Source organism: Pseudonaja textilis, chromosome 4 (genome assembly GCF_049901715.1).
Source record: "Pseudonaja textilis isolate UNSWEBS1 chromosome 4, rPseTex1.2, whole genome shotgun sequence".
Taxonomy (NCBI): Eukaryota; Metazoa; Chordata; class Lepidosauria; order Squamata; family Elapidae; genus Pseudonaja; species Pseudonaja textilis.
Genome location: NC_141993.1, coordinates 26503732 through 26519455, shown reverse-complemented (window position 1 = coordinate 26519455; position 15724 = coordinate 26503732). Strand labels below are relative to the sequence as shown.

At 35.3% G+C, this 15724-nt stretch overlaps 1 protein-coding gene across 11 annotated transcripts in view; it reads left to right on the top strand.

The window, feature by feature from the left end:
* Positions 1–15724, top strand: part of EXOC6 (exocyst complex component 6) — a 98837-nt gene that overhangs the window by 21188 nt on the left and 61925 nt on the right. For all 11 annotated transcript variants that reach the window (XM_087932445.1, XM_087932444.1, XM_026710515.2 and 8 more), the window contains exons 2-10: positions 4046–4217; positions 6305–6352; positions 6450–6540; positions 7312–7357; positions 10066–10270; positions 11380–11535; positions 12658–12726; positions 14548–14631; positions 14714–14760. In XM_087932445.1, coding sequence (XP_087788571.1) covers positions 4046–4217; positions 6305–6352; positions 6450–6540; positions 7312–7357; positions 10066–10270; positions 11380–11535; positions 12658–12726; positions 14548–14631; positions 14714–14760 — 918 coding nt within the window. The remainder of the gene's footprint in view (positions 1–4045; positions 4218–6304; positions 6353–6449; positions 6541–7311; positions 7358–10065; positions 10271–11379; positions 11536–12657; positions 12727–14547; positions 14632–14713; positions 14761–15724) is intronic.

The following is a 15724-nucleotide window of genomic DNA, read 5'->3' as shown; positions in this document are numbered from 1 at the left end:
CAAAATATTTTTTAAAAAACCCTTTGACTTTCAGTATTACCATGTTTTTTGAATGTCAAAGGAAATAAATTACTTTGTTTTTCAGATTGCTGTATGTAAAGCATTCAAAAAATTCAAAAGGAAATGCAGTATTCCAGCCAGATCACAAGATGGCAGTGATCTGCTGTTAAAAAAAAACACACTAATGAGATTGAAGCAGAATTACTGCAGGTCTAGCCTGAAGTATGGAAGGCAGAAATTATTCCCAGTTCACTAGCTGAATATTAAGGCAATCATGCTTGACACAGAAAACAGAAATTAAAATGCAATTGCTTACTATATATGTTTCCTAATTTTAGAGAAATCATGGTTTCCGAAGCAAGAAGCTCATTTGCTTCAGTTTTCTGAACACCCCACCTTCTTGGAGGCATGAAATTTTAACCAGTAGCTGTGGGAAATGAAGCTGTCCTTTATATATGCTAGTCTTGATCCATAACTTCCCTTTAGAGTTCGGGACTCTAATTTTAAATATTGAAATCCTTTTTTTCCCCTTCCAGCAAAGGAAAAAGCTTGGGAACACTAATTTTCTATAAATGACAGAGCATCTCTGTTCAAGGAAATAATACATTTTGCACCTGGCAAGTACGCTGCAGTTTTGTGAATGTCCAGCACGTAGACTTCATTCACAACATGCCCCTTTCTCCATTCACTCTTTTTAGTAGTTTCTGTTCCTTCTCAGCCTGAGTTGCCCTTTTCTTTTCACAGAGACAAAGAGAGGAGAAAATGGCCTACCTGTGATTATTCAAGCCTGGTTACATATAAATATTGGGCTAATGCTTTTCATATTTAGATTTTTGTGCTGGTAAATACCTAAAATAATTGGGCAAAATGCAATATGCTGTATGAACAGAATTACTGCAACACTATAATTATTCGATTTCGGGTTCTGAGAATTGTGTGCAAATCTGCATTTTCTTTTCTGTTTTTGACTCATTTTGACGTATGAGTTGTGTAGCTACATCACGATTATATTCTGTGGCTGCTCACCCACTAGGAAGAGAACACTTACTCTGGTTGATTTCACTGAAGCCTTTTCAGATTCTAGCCCTAGGGGTAAAATGAAACAGAAATCCATTCATGTCAGTTTCCTGATCTGTTCAACGTAGCTGATTTGGCATCAAAAAGAAAGAAACATTTAATTATTCATCAGATTTGTTAAGGCTGCCCAGCTCCAAGAAGATTGCGATAATATGGTAAGCAATAGAAGAAGAATCAGCAAAGGTTCTAACTAAGCTGTGTCATCAAATGTGGAAAACAATCCAGTCACCAACAAATTGGATAAGGCCAATTTATATTGCAATAAGTGGAGGAGTGGGGGAGAGAAATATTTAAATGTACACACATGTAATGATTAACTTCATGTAACTGATTTTCTATGAGTGGTTACTTTTGTCTTCTGTCCAATCAACCTTTCTTTTGTATTTTCCGCATAATCAATGTGCTGTAGTAGTAACCCTAGAAAAATAAAAGCAGTATAGAAATTCTTTAGAAAAAATAACAAAGACAAGACATAATGTGAGCTCACCAGCATGAGAGTAAAATACTATGTAAAAAAATTCAGTTAAACACAGATTGCATATATGTTGTATTATACACAATTTGTCATGTTTACAATATTTGAAATGTTACCCTTCCAACAGAATATGGTATTGAAGGATGAATTAGTGCTTACTTAATTGTTGATTCCCTCTCTCCAGAAGAAATGTTATATAATTTGTCTGTTTCTATTACTGTGTCTGTTAAAACACATTACATGTTATTTTAGATCTATATCTCTGATCAGTTTAGAGGGGTTAGAAATACCACCAAATGAATATGTCAATTCTCATGATGATTAATTTCCACAAGGTGGCACTGTTTCCATACAACATGGAGAAAATATGTTTCCCTCCAAAAATATTATCCTTCAAACATCATTGCAGATGTCAGGATGATTTATTTAATGTATGGTTGTTTCATTTTTATGATATTTCTGTCTGAGAACTCAAGGCATCATAACCCCAAATAATAAGATAAATTGGGTCAGACAGTTTTTATGAGTCCTGTCCACTCTACTGGGGACTTAAACTGGGATCTCTTTGCCCAAAACAAAATATTATAATGGCTCTCAGATGTAAGATTTAAAAAAAAATGAAGAAAAACATGATGGGGTGGAATAGACTGAACTTAGAACATACCAAGCTATCTACTCTCAGATGGTTGTAGTTGAAAGAAAGTTATGCAAACTAAATATTTAGCATGTAAAATTGTATTTATGTATTAACATAAAAGTATGAGAAACTTGCTTTTGAGTAGAAGAATGCCTTGATTTCTTTTTAATTTACAAAAATATAAACTAGTCGCTTTTTAAATTAGGAATGTGACGGTATAATAAGCCCTCCCCAAATCTGGGGGTTGGTGAGAAGATGCCAGATTGTGGGATATGGATATAAACAAAGTAGCAGAATCAGAATGTCAAAACAAGAAGATAGGAATTCTAGCAAACAAATCCTGTTTGCTTTTATCATTGCTGACATTTTTTTATTTCAGTAGACATAACTTATCTGTCCTCTTAATATATTTTGGCCTCTGTTATTTTTTAATATGTGACTGCATACCAATGTTTTGGTGTTGGCTGGTTCTACAATAACCTCTACAGATCCTTTCCAATGTCTTTGTGACACTTCATTTTGTTAGTTGTTGTTATTCTACACTGCTCTATGGCTGTTCTGGTTTTCATATATGTTTTTGGGTATTTAGTTAGTTAAAGATATGTATTCCAATCTAAAAACACAACTCTGTTGGGTGGTTCACAACAATAAAATCCACATCAATAAAACCCATAAAGTATAAAACCCAAACAAAACCTGGCGTCTGTGAGCAACTCAATCCGCCTGCCTGCTTTGCCTGATTTTGGGTAAAAGTTGCTTTTTTAATAAAAAATTCAATATATATAAATATTTATAATAAATATTTATAATTTACATACAAGCCATGCCCAGCCAGTCACCTGACCACTAAGCCACACCCACAAATTAGGCCACACCCACAGAACCAGTTAGTGGTCCCTGGGATTTAAAATTATGAGTTTGGTGGTCCCTGAGGTCCAAAAGGTTGGCGACCCCTGCACTAGATGGCAAGATTTCAGGGAAGGGCATGCCTGTCCTATCCGGTGTGATGGGACAGGCAGATATTCTCAAGGTATGCTAGCTTGTAAAAAGGAATACATGGGCATGTATATGTGTTCATATAAAATGTGCATGTATAAAAGAGAGGCACTCAGATTACCTCCCTCTGCCATAGTTTCTTCCCTTTCCTTGCATCAGAACCAATAGCATTTATCAACTTAGATATTTATAAGTTTTGTGTGCTTGTTAGAGACAGAACAAGACCAATGGAACTTACAAATATTAAACTCCTTGAGTTGACCCTTTTGTCTGATGAAAGGTAGCACAGCAGACCTGTAAAGAAATGGGCCTTTTGCCATTGGACTGTCAAGGAGAACAACAGCTGAAGATGTCATTCTGAAATCCTAATTCGGTGTCTAGCTTCAGGGTGGGAATCTTGATCGAGATATCCTGAGTTTGTTTGGAATTCACAAAATGCAAATCAAAATGAGCAAAATGCTGAGGGCAATGGAATCACCTGTTATAGTTTGTCTCACTGTATTCAAAGATGAGACAAGTAAAATTTATTCTAAAAGAAGCTACTAATTTTGGTTTTGGATTTACTTTACTTATCCATGAATACAGATTTAGGTAGTGTTGGAATTTGTCCACTAGAGAGGGCTAAGAGAACGAATAATGTTTGAGTTAGAGGCCTGAAAAACAATATCAAGGAATACTTGAAGATTGGTTTTCTTTTTCTGTAGTGGCATTCCCCCCATGAATGTATAATTTGGACATACAATGAGTGGACAGATAGATGAGTTCCACCACTGAATCAATGTAAGCAAAGTCATGCATAGAAGGCTTTTAAATTAATGTTAATTTTGTTCACATTTTGTTTTGTATGTACCCATTGATAGGTCTGTGTATGACGACCAGCCAAATGCACACCAGAAGTTTATCGAAAAATTGGATGCATGTATACGTAATCATGACAAAGAGATTGAAAAAATGTGCAATTTTCACCATCAAGGATTTGTGGATGCCATTACAGAACTTCTTAAAGTGAGGGCTGATGCAGAGAAACTAAAGGTAAGGAACTGCAGTTTTAAAAATAATTTTTAAAAAAATAATAAAACAATTATTTTGTGCAGTACTCGAGTGCAGGATTTATGGCCACATGTTCTTTTTCAAAGTAAAATAGTGCTATCTTTAGATGCTTTCTGAATAATGACTCAAAACATTACAAAAGTGACAAAAGAAGTACAGTATGCTGTGAAAATGCTACAATTACTTTTAGTAATTAAATATAAATAAATAAGTAGAAGATTATTTTGTAGATCAATTCTAAATGTAGCAAATATTGATTTATTTATATGTTACATTTACATGGACATATTCGTCTCACAAAAAGTGAATCTGGGCAGTGCACAACAAAAATAGAGAAGTGTAAAACAATAAATATATAACAATTATTAAAAAAATAACAACCACAAGACTAAGAGAAAACAGCAGATGTTAACCACAATCCATAGCATAGGCCAGTTCCTCAGATGAACTGGCCTATGGTATGGAGGACTATGGATCAAAACCAGAATCTTGAATTGGATCAAGAAACACACTGGTAACCAGGGCAGCTTGTGAAGCAGAGATATAATGTGTGTATTCCAGAAACACACATAAACTGCCTGTGCTGTTGCATTTTAAACCTGCTGAAGCTTTCAGATATTCTCCAAGGGCAGACCCGTGAAGTGCGCATTACAATAGTCCAATGGAAGGGTGATTAGGGCATGAGCGACCACGAGCAGCACTCTCCAATCTAGGAACGGGCACAACTGGCACACAATATGAAGTTGTGCAAAGGCCCTCCTGATCAGGACTGCCACCTGCTGTTTGAGCAGGAGTCATGATTCCAGGAGGACCTTCAGATCATGCACTAGGTCTGACTGGGTCAGTGCAACCACATCCAGCACTAAAAAATGACATAGTCCTAGAATTGGCAGGCCACAAAAGCCAGAGCCCTTGAGACTTGCCAAGATTCAGCTGAAGCTGGTTGTTCCCCATCCAGACCCTCACAGCTTCCAGGCACCAGGATAAGATGTTTACAGCATTGTTTAATTCAGCAGCCCCCCAACTTTTGGGCACTAGGGACCGGTCCTGAGGAAAGAGGGTTTTCCGCAGATCGGAAAGGGCATGGTTTAGTATGCTGCCTGCATCCCGGTGATGGGGCATTGCTTGTTTGCACAGCCCGGTCTCTGGCATGCTGGGCCCAGTGCTGGTCCATGGATCAGTGGTTGGGGACCCCTCGATGGAGTGGGCTGAGATATATTTTTGTGATACTTTTTTCTGAGTGCTCAATTCCAACATGGAAATTTTCTCTCCCCGCAGATGTTTCTCCAAAAAAGTGACTGAAATTGTTGGGATTTCCTCAGAAGTAAATTGTGGAAATAGTCCCTCTTAGCTCCCTTTGCACATTTGTAAGAAAAATAAATAGGTGCCCCAGACAGAATGAGCATAGTTCACCAGAGGTTATGAGTAGAACAGCATTATATAAAGGATATTCATATAACTAGAGACTCAATGAGGTCATTGAGCATCTTTGTTCAGAATTTAATGAGTTTTTTAATAAACTAGAATGTGCTCCCTTATTATGATGACCTAATGAGTCACTTAATATGTGGGAAACTCTGAGGTCGAGCACTGCTTGCACCTGCAGCATTAAAATGTCTCTTGGCTGGCAATATCCACGTTTGATGTTAATCAACCGCCCAGTGTTTGCATTCAGCAAAGTATGAATGTTTAATTACCATAAAATTCAATCACCATTTCTTGCAGACAATGAGTGACACATAGAGCTCACTGAGGTTATCAAAGAAGGACCAGTGGTCAATTGGGTCAGTGATTTGAATTGTTTGACAGACCCATAGAAACAAAGTTCAAAAATCCCAAGTAAATTTGAGAAGTTTGCCACTGAATCTGTTAGAAAGAACTGTCATAACTAATTGAAGTTAACAAAAAGCCCTGGTGATCAAAAGTTCAAGTTCAAGCTGTAGAGTTAATTTGGATTTACATTTCTTTGTTCTAAGTTTCTCATGAAGCATGATCTGATTACAAGGGTGAGCAGTTGCATCAGGGCATTATATGCATATTTTTCTAATAAAGGTGAAATCATTTTTAAGGTCCAAGTTACTGATACGAACAGAAGACTTCAAGAAGCTGGGAAAGAGGTAAGAAAATGGCTTTTCCGATTAATTCAACAAATGTTTTATGGAATACGACTTAAGTGTACCTGATTTAACTATAATCTATTTGAAAATACTCAAGGTGCTAGCTCAGACAGAGGAAGTCATCCAGAGTAGACTTCAACAGAGGAATATTATGACCGTGGTCGAAAAACTTCAGTTGTGCCTTCCAGGTTAGTTGCAAATACTTAAACGCCAGATGTAGGAGTACCTAAACGTCACTTCAAAGTTAAATGTAGATACATTTCAGTACAACTAATACAAAATTGAACTTATATTTGTGATACACAGTACTTTCTGGAGCAAATATTGCTTAAAGATTTAAAGAAGATATTTAAATGCATTTCAATCAGTTGTCTTTTAAAATAATAATTTGTTCATTCATATTCAGGATATCGATAGAATATTCAGAAATGGAATGTTGTCGATGATATTGATTTGTAAATACAGTGTTGTCATGTAGTTGAATATTATTTAACGATTCATGGAACTCCCAGTGTTTCAAAGATAAGCTGAAACATGGTTATATACATTTCCCAAATCCCCCTTTCAGACATTTGGTTTTAGTTACATAGAGAAACATTACATTTTTACCATTATCTGCAAAACACCATGGTTCCTTAATGTGTTCTTCCTGTACAAGATGTTCCTGCCAACAGCGGTGATCTATTTTTGGCTGCAAATCCATTGTAATTTTCATTGTGTTGGGTGGCCAATAAAGAGTTAAAACAAAGTTTAAAAATGCTTTGAGATCAACCTAAACTAACTTTCTAAAATTCCTATTTTTACCGATTTTTCCACTTTAACTTTTGATCCTTAGGTTGTAAAACTTTCACAATGTCAAAAATGCATTTATATACAAAACTGGTAGTTTGGAAAGCATCTGTATCTGGATTATATATTTTATAGTGAAATTTATAACATTTAACATTTTTTCCTTACAGTATTGGAGATGTACAGCAAGTTAAAAGAGCAGATGAATGTCAGAAGGTGAATTAATCGTTTTTAACTCAGCTAAATGTTTTAATGAATTGGTTCATCCACTTGTCTATTGCAATTACTGATGGAGTAGTAAAGCTTACTTTAGTGAGGACATTTAATGAATTTGATCTGGTCATTGTATTCTTTTCTTTGTTCCATGCTTTTCATGACAAATGAACAATTCTCACGAGGAAAAATAAAGTATTTGGAAGAGTTAGTAATTGGCTTTAGAAATTAAATTATTAAGTTATATGCATGAAATTGAAATAATTAAATTTGGTTTATAATTCCAGTGATCGTTTGATTTGATTTTATTATTTAAAAACAAATAGTTAATACATTATCAAAATAGCAAAATAGAGGTTTTCCTCACTGGTTAATATTTGTCTTTGGTTGTCATCTGGTACACCATGTAAATTTCAAAACAAATTCTAAATAAATATGTAAACATTAATAACGAATAATTATAAATAAAAATGAATAGGTATTTCTATTTGTTCTTTGATATAATATATAATATAGAAAAATGTAATATATAATAAACTATATAATATATAATTATAACAATTCCTAGTGAGATATGCCCTATAAGTCACATTCATTTAATGTCTACATGTATTTATTGTATTAAAATTCAGGCTTTTTAATTATGTTGAATAGTTGCTTGGATATGCTAGGAAAAGAGTATAACATAGCCAAATGCTTTGCTTTCATCCTTCTCTAATTATTATTTTTTAATCTTGCTATCTTTCAGTCTCTGTCTCCCTTAGGATTTATATATCACTAATATATATATATTTGGTAATAGTCTTGTTAAGGATTATGTTATACAAATAAAATTACTACATTCTACAGAGAATAAAAATATATAAAAAAGAAAGAAACCAATCAAAATTAAAAAAGTGAAGGAAAAAAGAAATGAAATTTTCCTCTTGTTCCCCAGCAAGTGTAATTAGTTTAACACCATCTCTTTTTAAAAAAAAGCTTAAGACCATGTCTTTAAAAAAAAAATCATTCCATGTCTAAATCCATTCCCTATAATAGTTTAAGGCTTTATCACTACATCTTAATAATATTCAAATTACATTAATAATATAGTGTTTAGACGTATATACAGCCTTCTCTGGGTGGTTTATAATATCAGCATATTGTTCCCAACAATCCTCATTTTACTGACCTCGGAAGGATGGGAGACTGAGTCAGCATTTGAGCCCACCAGAATTGAATTCGTAAGGGGCTTAGGAGAGTTAGCCTGCAATACTGCATTCTAACTACTGTGCCACCAGGGCTCCTAATAAATCCACTTTAAATCCATCCTTTTACATTTATATCTCATTTTCTATTTAAACACCCCCACCTCATTTTCAAATGATTTTTTAAAGCATTGTCATCCAATCTTAATCAAAAATCCATTAAACCTCACCAGATATAACATTCCATCTTTATAAACAAAATCCTTAAAACACTGTCATATAGTCCCAAACTGTTAAAATCCATTAGACATTACCAGGAATAGCAATCCATTTATATTAACCTTGATCAAATAAACTGATTTTGTATTCTTTTTTCTTTCTCCCAGCAATCTTTAGTTCCCTCAAACAAAATCTAAACACCTACTTTTTCACATTCTCTTTATCTCTTCTCTCAGAAGTTTTAGCATTCTGAAGTCTAAATTCTGAAGTTACTTTTGTAATTTCAGTAAAGAAATATTATCCATATCGCGGTTCATATTCTCACTGTCACTTCTAATGAAATATTTGACAGTTCCAACATTGGTTTTGTTAAATTCATTGTACAGAAGTTATCCATATCACTTTTCTGATATTTGTATGTCTTTTGTAATGATCAAATCATCATCCAGTATTATTTATTATAAATCAATTATTTCCCTCTGTTTTTATAAGCCACATTCGGATCAGTTTCAATTTTATTCAATAGAGCATGCTTCTCATCAATAAAATCTTCCAATTCTATAATAGCAGATATTGTTATAATGAAGTATTTTACCCATTCAACAACAGCAACAACAAAACACCATTTAACTTAGCCATTGATATATTTATTTCCTTCTAGTGCGCCTCTAGTGTCCAACCTTAAAACTTGTCTTATCAGTTATTTAGATATAAACAAAAATATTTTCCCACAAGAAAAAGACCTTTTAGTTAATGACAAAGTCTTTAATTCAAATTCTTCTGAACTCTTAATCCAAGGGTCTTCAAACTTGGCAAGTTTAAGACTTGTGGACTTCAACTCCCAGAATTCCTGAGCTAACAATGACTGGAGGAGGAATTCTGGGAGTTGAAATCCACAAGTCTTAAAGCTGTCAAATTTGAAGACCCCTACCTTAATCCATTAAATTTTTCTAAAATCAGCACTGTATTTACCCTTTTGCCATATAATCTTAAAACAATTTAAAATTTATAACTTTCTTTTTTAAATGATTGAAAGAGAATTCACCCCCCCACCAAACACAATCAGACTTGAGATTCCAAATGTTTTTAATCTTTAACAAACAGTAATTTTAAAAAACAAACAAACTCCAAAGTGTATCCAATGCCATTTCTTCCTCCTTTTCTTCTCCACTCTTATATGAGACTAGATTATTCAGGATCTGGAATTTAAGCTGTTATCAATTTTTTTGTTTAAAAATTATGTTTGTTATGTTTTTTTCCCCTTTCTGTCTTAAAAAAAGATGGTTTCTTGTTTTTTCCCCCCAGATATTATTCTGCTCTAAAAACAATGGAACAGCTAGAAAACATATACTTCCCTAGAGTTAGTCAGTATCGGTTTTGCCAAATCATGATGAAGAACCTTCCAAAACTTCGCGAGGAAATTAAAGGGATTTCCATGTCAGACCTGAAGGACTTCCTGGAGAGCATCCGGAAGCATTCAGATAAAATTGGTGAAATGGCAATGAAGCAGGTAAACTTCCCGAAATGCTCATTTTCTTAATATTATTCAATAAAGCCCGACTGCAACAATCACGTTTAGCTTTTGTTCCTATTCTCAGGGGAACTTTCTCCCATCAAAGAAGAGTATCCAAGTGCCTCTTTATTACCACTGTGAACACATATTTATGCAAACACCACGTGGCAGCCTTCTCTGCAGCAAGATAGCCTTTTCCTACCCATTTTGAACTGTAAAATACAATTTTGCATCTAAATGGTAAAACTGGATGAATGAGATTCATCTTTGTAGCATGCCAAAACAAAACAAGTGGAATCGTTCTGGAAAGCCTTCATGCGTAATTCTAGATATGTGGCAAAAATCTTGGAGAGGGTTCTAGAATGGGGTGGATTCTTGTCTTCTGCCCATAAGCACTCTTTTAGAGGTCTCTGTCATTTGACCATACTGCCAAGGGTATGTTCTGTTGTAAAATGGATGTGCTTGGGTGGAGCCAGAGTGTTTTGTCAGATAAGGACCGAAACTTTCATGTGCCCACTATATATATATATATATATATATATATATATATATATATATATATATATATATATATATATATATATATATATTTATATGGATCTTTGGTTGTTGGTTTTCTCTCGCGTAAGATTGAAGTATCTGAGGCAACGTTTCGATGAAGTCTCATTCATCGAAACGTTGCCTCAGATACTTCGAATCTTACGCGGGAGAAAACCCGAACAACCAAAGATCCACATATAAATACCCGCGAGAACCTCAGAAAACAAATATATTTATATATTTATATATTTATATATTTATATTTCTTCTTCCTTCCGTTCCTTATATCATCCCCCACTTCAGTTGGGTTCAGATGGAAATGGTTGAAAGAAGGTTTAGCAGCCTTCTTCCACATTTGTTTCCACCATATGTTCAGCTGCACAGCAAGTTTGTCACACTGCATCCAGTCTTTTGAAAGCTGCTGAGGTCTGCTGGATCCAGCTAAAGCATTAGGAGATGACCTCTTCGGCAACTCTAGCCTAGTCATGACTTGCATTTGTTTCTTGGGACTGTAAAAGAGACCTCATGGATTATTTTCTTGACTGTATGGGCTTTGTTTAATGCAGGCACAGCAGCAAAAAACTTTTAATGCTGCTCTTCAGAAGCAGAGCAGTCTGTGCTACGGAAAGAACGTACACATAAGCAGCAATGAGATTGCAGAAGCAAGGAACGAAATCGTTTCAAAGCAAACTCTAGAAGACGAAGAAGAACACGAAGAGGAGGTATTTCAGTGGACTATATTGTATTTTGATGCTTGGGTGTCTGTATGGTGTAGATCAAGGTTCAACTGAGAAATATGCAGAAATCTGAAGTTCATACCGAAAAATTCTGATACAAGATGGAACTTTAAAAGAACTGCTCATGGCACAAAGTGCTATAGTGTTTGATAAATATTGTTCATATGAATTTGATTCAGCTGAATGTTTGTGCTACTCTTTCTTTGTTATCAGGAAAGAAGAAAATGTAGGAGGTGATCTCCATTTTGTTCTTCCTAGATAACAGCTTCACTATCACTGCCTCAACCATCAATTATCAAATAGTTATTGCAGTAGTAGCTGCCCTAGATTGAGATAACTTCAGAAAGCATCTTGAACTTATTTGAGATGGCAGAAAAGTACAAAATCGCAGAAAATTCACAATAAAGAAAACCATGTTTTTCCTTTATTAGCATGACAGATGTTTCTATTACAAATGGGTTTTACTGTATTCGTAAAGGAAATCATCACCTAGTACATGTGTATATTTTTGTTGAATTTATACAGCCCAAGATAAGGTGAGAGGATGCATAATTTATGTACTGTTTAATACACTGGTGTTGTTTATTACTACCGATGCCCCCTTTCTTCTTTATCTAATTAGCTCTTGCCAATAAAGGAGAATATTTGTAGCTCAGGGTTGACATGAGGAGTCCTTGGTGCTTTCTGGGCTTTGCTTGTTTTCTTGCGGATGTTTCACTAGCCAAATTAGGTAGCATCAGTGCATTGATGATGTTACCTAGTTAGGGTAGTGAAATGTCTGCAAGAAAATAAGCAAGCTCAAGAGAGCATTTGGTTAAGCTTTCACCCTCCAGTTGTGTTAGATTAAGGCACCTTTGGGGAGGACTTTTATAATGTGTATTTTATGATTGATGGAACATAGTAATAATCCTTTTGAATAAGTACATCCCCTCTTTAGTTACCATAACAACCATGTGAGTAATCATAACAAATTTTTGCTCGTAAAGAACAATATTGGCTTTCCTTGAGCCTACTTTTAATTTAGACTAAAAGTTTGCTTTGTAATATTATAGCTGACTGGATGTTATAATCTTGCCTGTTTTTTGGTGGGGGGATGTATTTCTGCAGGTTTTGACTGCTCATGATCTGGTAGATTTTTCTCCTGTATATAGATGCCTACATATTTATTCAGTTCTGGTACGTATATGCTATATATGAAACGTGTGTGTGTGTGTATAGTGTAATAATAAACATGTGCATGCTATTGATTGCCTGCTGCTAATGCTTGTCTGTTTAGTTGCAGCATTGTTTTTTCATTCATAAAAAGAGTCCCTCTGTAAGGACAAGAGCCTTTGAGCCACTAGAGGCTCTGTTTTACCATCAGAAAAAGGCATTTTCTCCTAGTTTCCCCTCTCTTCTTAATTCCTATTGTCTCCTAATGTACTATTGCCTAATTTTCCAAAACAACTTGATAAAGACGGAGGAGGCTGCATAAAAAGAAGAAATTAATGGCCAAGGTTACAACTCTACAAAATTTGCTAAGGCTAAGTAATGTTTAGAATAGTCTCACTGAAAACAATGAGATTCATGTTACAGTAGCTTAGCTTAAGTCATATTGATGATCAGGTGCATATTATATATGAGATTTGGCCTCTGGCAGGAGAGGATATTCGATTTGTTGTTCCTATCCTGGTTTTGATCTAGGTTTGTAATCTTTCTTCTTGCACATCCTCTCTATTGCACTTAACAGTGGGGAAAGTCTATCTTTTGGAATAACATTCATATACAGTGTTTTCAATTTTTATGAGGATCAACTTGCTCTTAAACAAGCAGAGTCTTACTATCTAGGGGTGGGATTCTACCAGTTTGCACCTATTTGCTAGAACCAGTTGTTAACATTCTAAGCTGTTTGGAGAACCAGTTGTTAGAAGAAATTACTGGCCTAATCCTGTAAGGAAGGCAGGAAGGAAACATTCTGGTATTGCTTACAAAAACTGCCTCTCCGTTAAACCTTATTATATTCTTGGCAGGACTAGACTTCCTGTCTCAGGAACGTCTCTGGAGTTTTTTCCCCTCCTTTGTTGGTACTTTGCTTGTGTGGAGTGACCGTTCAAAGTTACAGTCACACTGAAAAAAGTGACTTATGACTATTTTTCACACGACTGTTGCAGCATCCCCACAGTCATGAGGCCAGGCGAGGAGATGATGCCTCGATGTGAGTGATATTGAGTTGGTCACGCCCAGCCAATAATAGGACCACCAAGCCATGTCCACCCAGTCACATGACCACCAAGCCATGCCCACCACCTAAGCCACACCCACAGAACGGGTTGTTAAAAATTTGAATCCCATCCCTGTTACTATCCCACTATAGTACTCTTCTGCAATTGATTGGATAGGAGCACAAGGCTTGCTAGGACCTAACCTGAAGAATCCCAGAGGAATATGCAGGTCATCTCTTACTGTGGAAAAAAAGATTGTGGGGAAAGCAAGAAATGTCCCCCTGAGGGATTCTTCATTGCTAACTCAGCAGCAAAGCATCTTTGAGATGATGCAGGGTGATTACTTCCTTTATTCCAGAATTGAGCCAACATTTGAAGTTAATGTCATTTCATGGCTTCTTCGTTTTCATGACTTGTTCTGAAGCTATTTGCCATAATTTTTCCCATTTTGGAAGGAACAAGAAGCTATAGTTAATTATAGATTCATGTTTTATTACCATAGCGTTTCCCAGCTGAATGTGTCCATGGTTTATAGACTGAGATACGGTATCTCAGTCTATTAAGCCAGTATGTGATAGTATGAACTCCTGCATGAATTAGCTCATCAATCTTTAGTTGCTCTTAGAAAAACAGTGGTTTTTTTTAGTTCTATCAGGTATAACGTTCCTATATGCTCCTCAAATATCCTGTTTCTGGATATTTTTCATATTCAGAAATATGGGGGGTGGGGAGTTTGTCATGAAGATATTTGGGAGAACAAAGAGATGTCTAAAATTGTGTATATTTTTTTGTTTAGGGTGATGCAGAAACATTTGAAAACTACTATAGAAAGCAGAGGCGGAAACAAGCCAGACTAGTTTTACAGCCACAGTCCAACATGGTACTTGAACTTTTTTTAAAAAAAAGATTTATACAATCTCTCAAATTGGTTTCTGTTAAACGATTGTGTTCTTTTTTTACAGCATGAAACAGTAGAAGATTACAGAAGATACTTCAGTCAAATTGTAGGGTGAGGATGGCTGCTATATGTACTTATTGTAGTTTTTTTCAACTTGTTTGCATGTGCTCTTTTGTCTTATTTTTGCTATATTAACACCAGCAATGGATATTTTAAGATACCAAGGGGTGGGAACAGTTGTGCCCCCTTGCTCCTCTCATCATCGTATAACAAATGAAGCTTTCTTGAAAGTAAATCTGGTGTGCATTAAAGAATTGGATCTAAAATCTTAAAGCTCTGTTTGGATCTTTTGGTGGTAACTGGATTGAAGAAGATATTTATTACTAATTTAATTTACCTATTAAGAGATGGTTTATGGGATGTTTGTTAGCTAAAAGGAGGTGAAAAGACCATGGAATTGTTTGTCCTTGCTATGATGATGGTGGCAAGTCAATTTCTTGTAGAGGGAGGGGTTTTTAAATATTTTTTTTCTTTTTTCTGGAATTTTTTTCTCTTTCTTTTTTAGTTGCATTACCTTTTATTATTCTATTTAAAACTTTTAAATATTTTTTTTAAATGTAATGAATTGGATATTGGGTATAAAGACTGCTGATGCTCTAGTGCAGGGGTAGTCAACCTTTTTATACCTTCCGCCCACTTTTGTATCTCTGTTAGTAGTAAAATTTTCTTCCACAGTAATGGTGATTTATACAGTAAGGGACAAAACCCCTACCGCCCACCATGAAAGCTGGAATGCCCACCAGTGGGCAGTAGGGACCAGGTTGACTACCACTGCTCTAGTGAGATATTCTTTCAATGCTTGCTGACTATTATCACTTTTTCACTACAGAATCCCAGAATTTACAGGCTGAAGTTGCATAGTATATAAGTTAAAACCATGAGCCTTATGCACAGCAACTATGATATCTATGACAAGACCTAAACTTAAGCAGAAACACTGCTCTCTTCTTAGATGGGAATCAACTGAATCTCTCATTTATGCAACATCCATTGTTTGCCAAGATGTCTTCAGTGC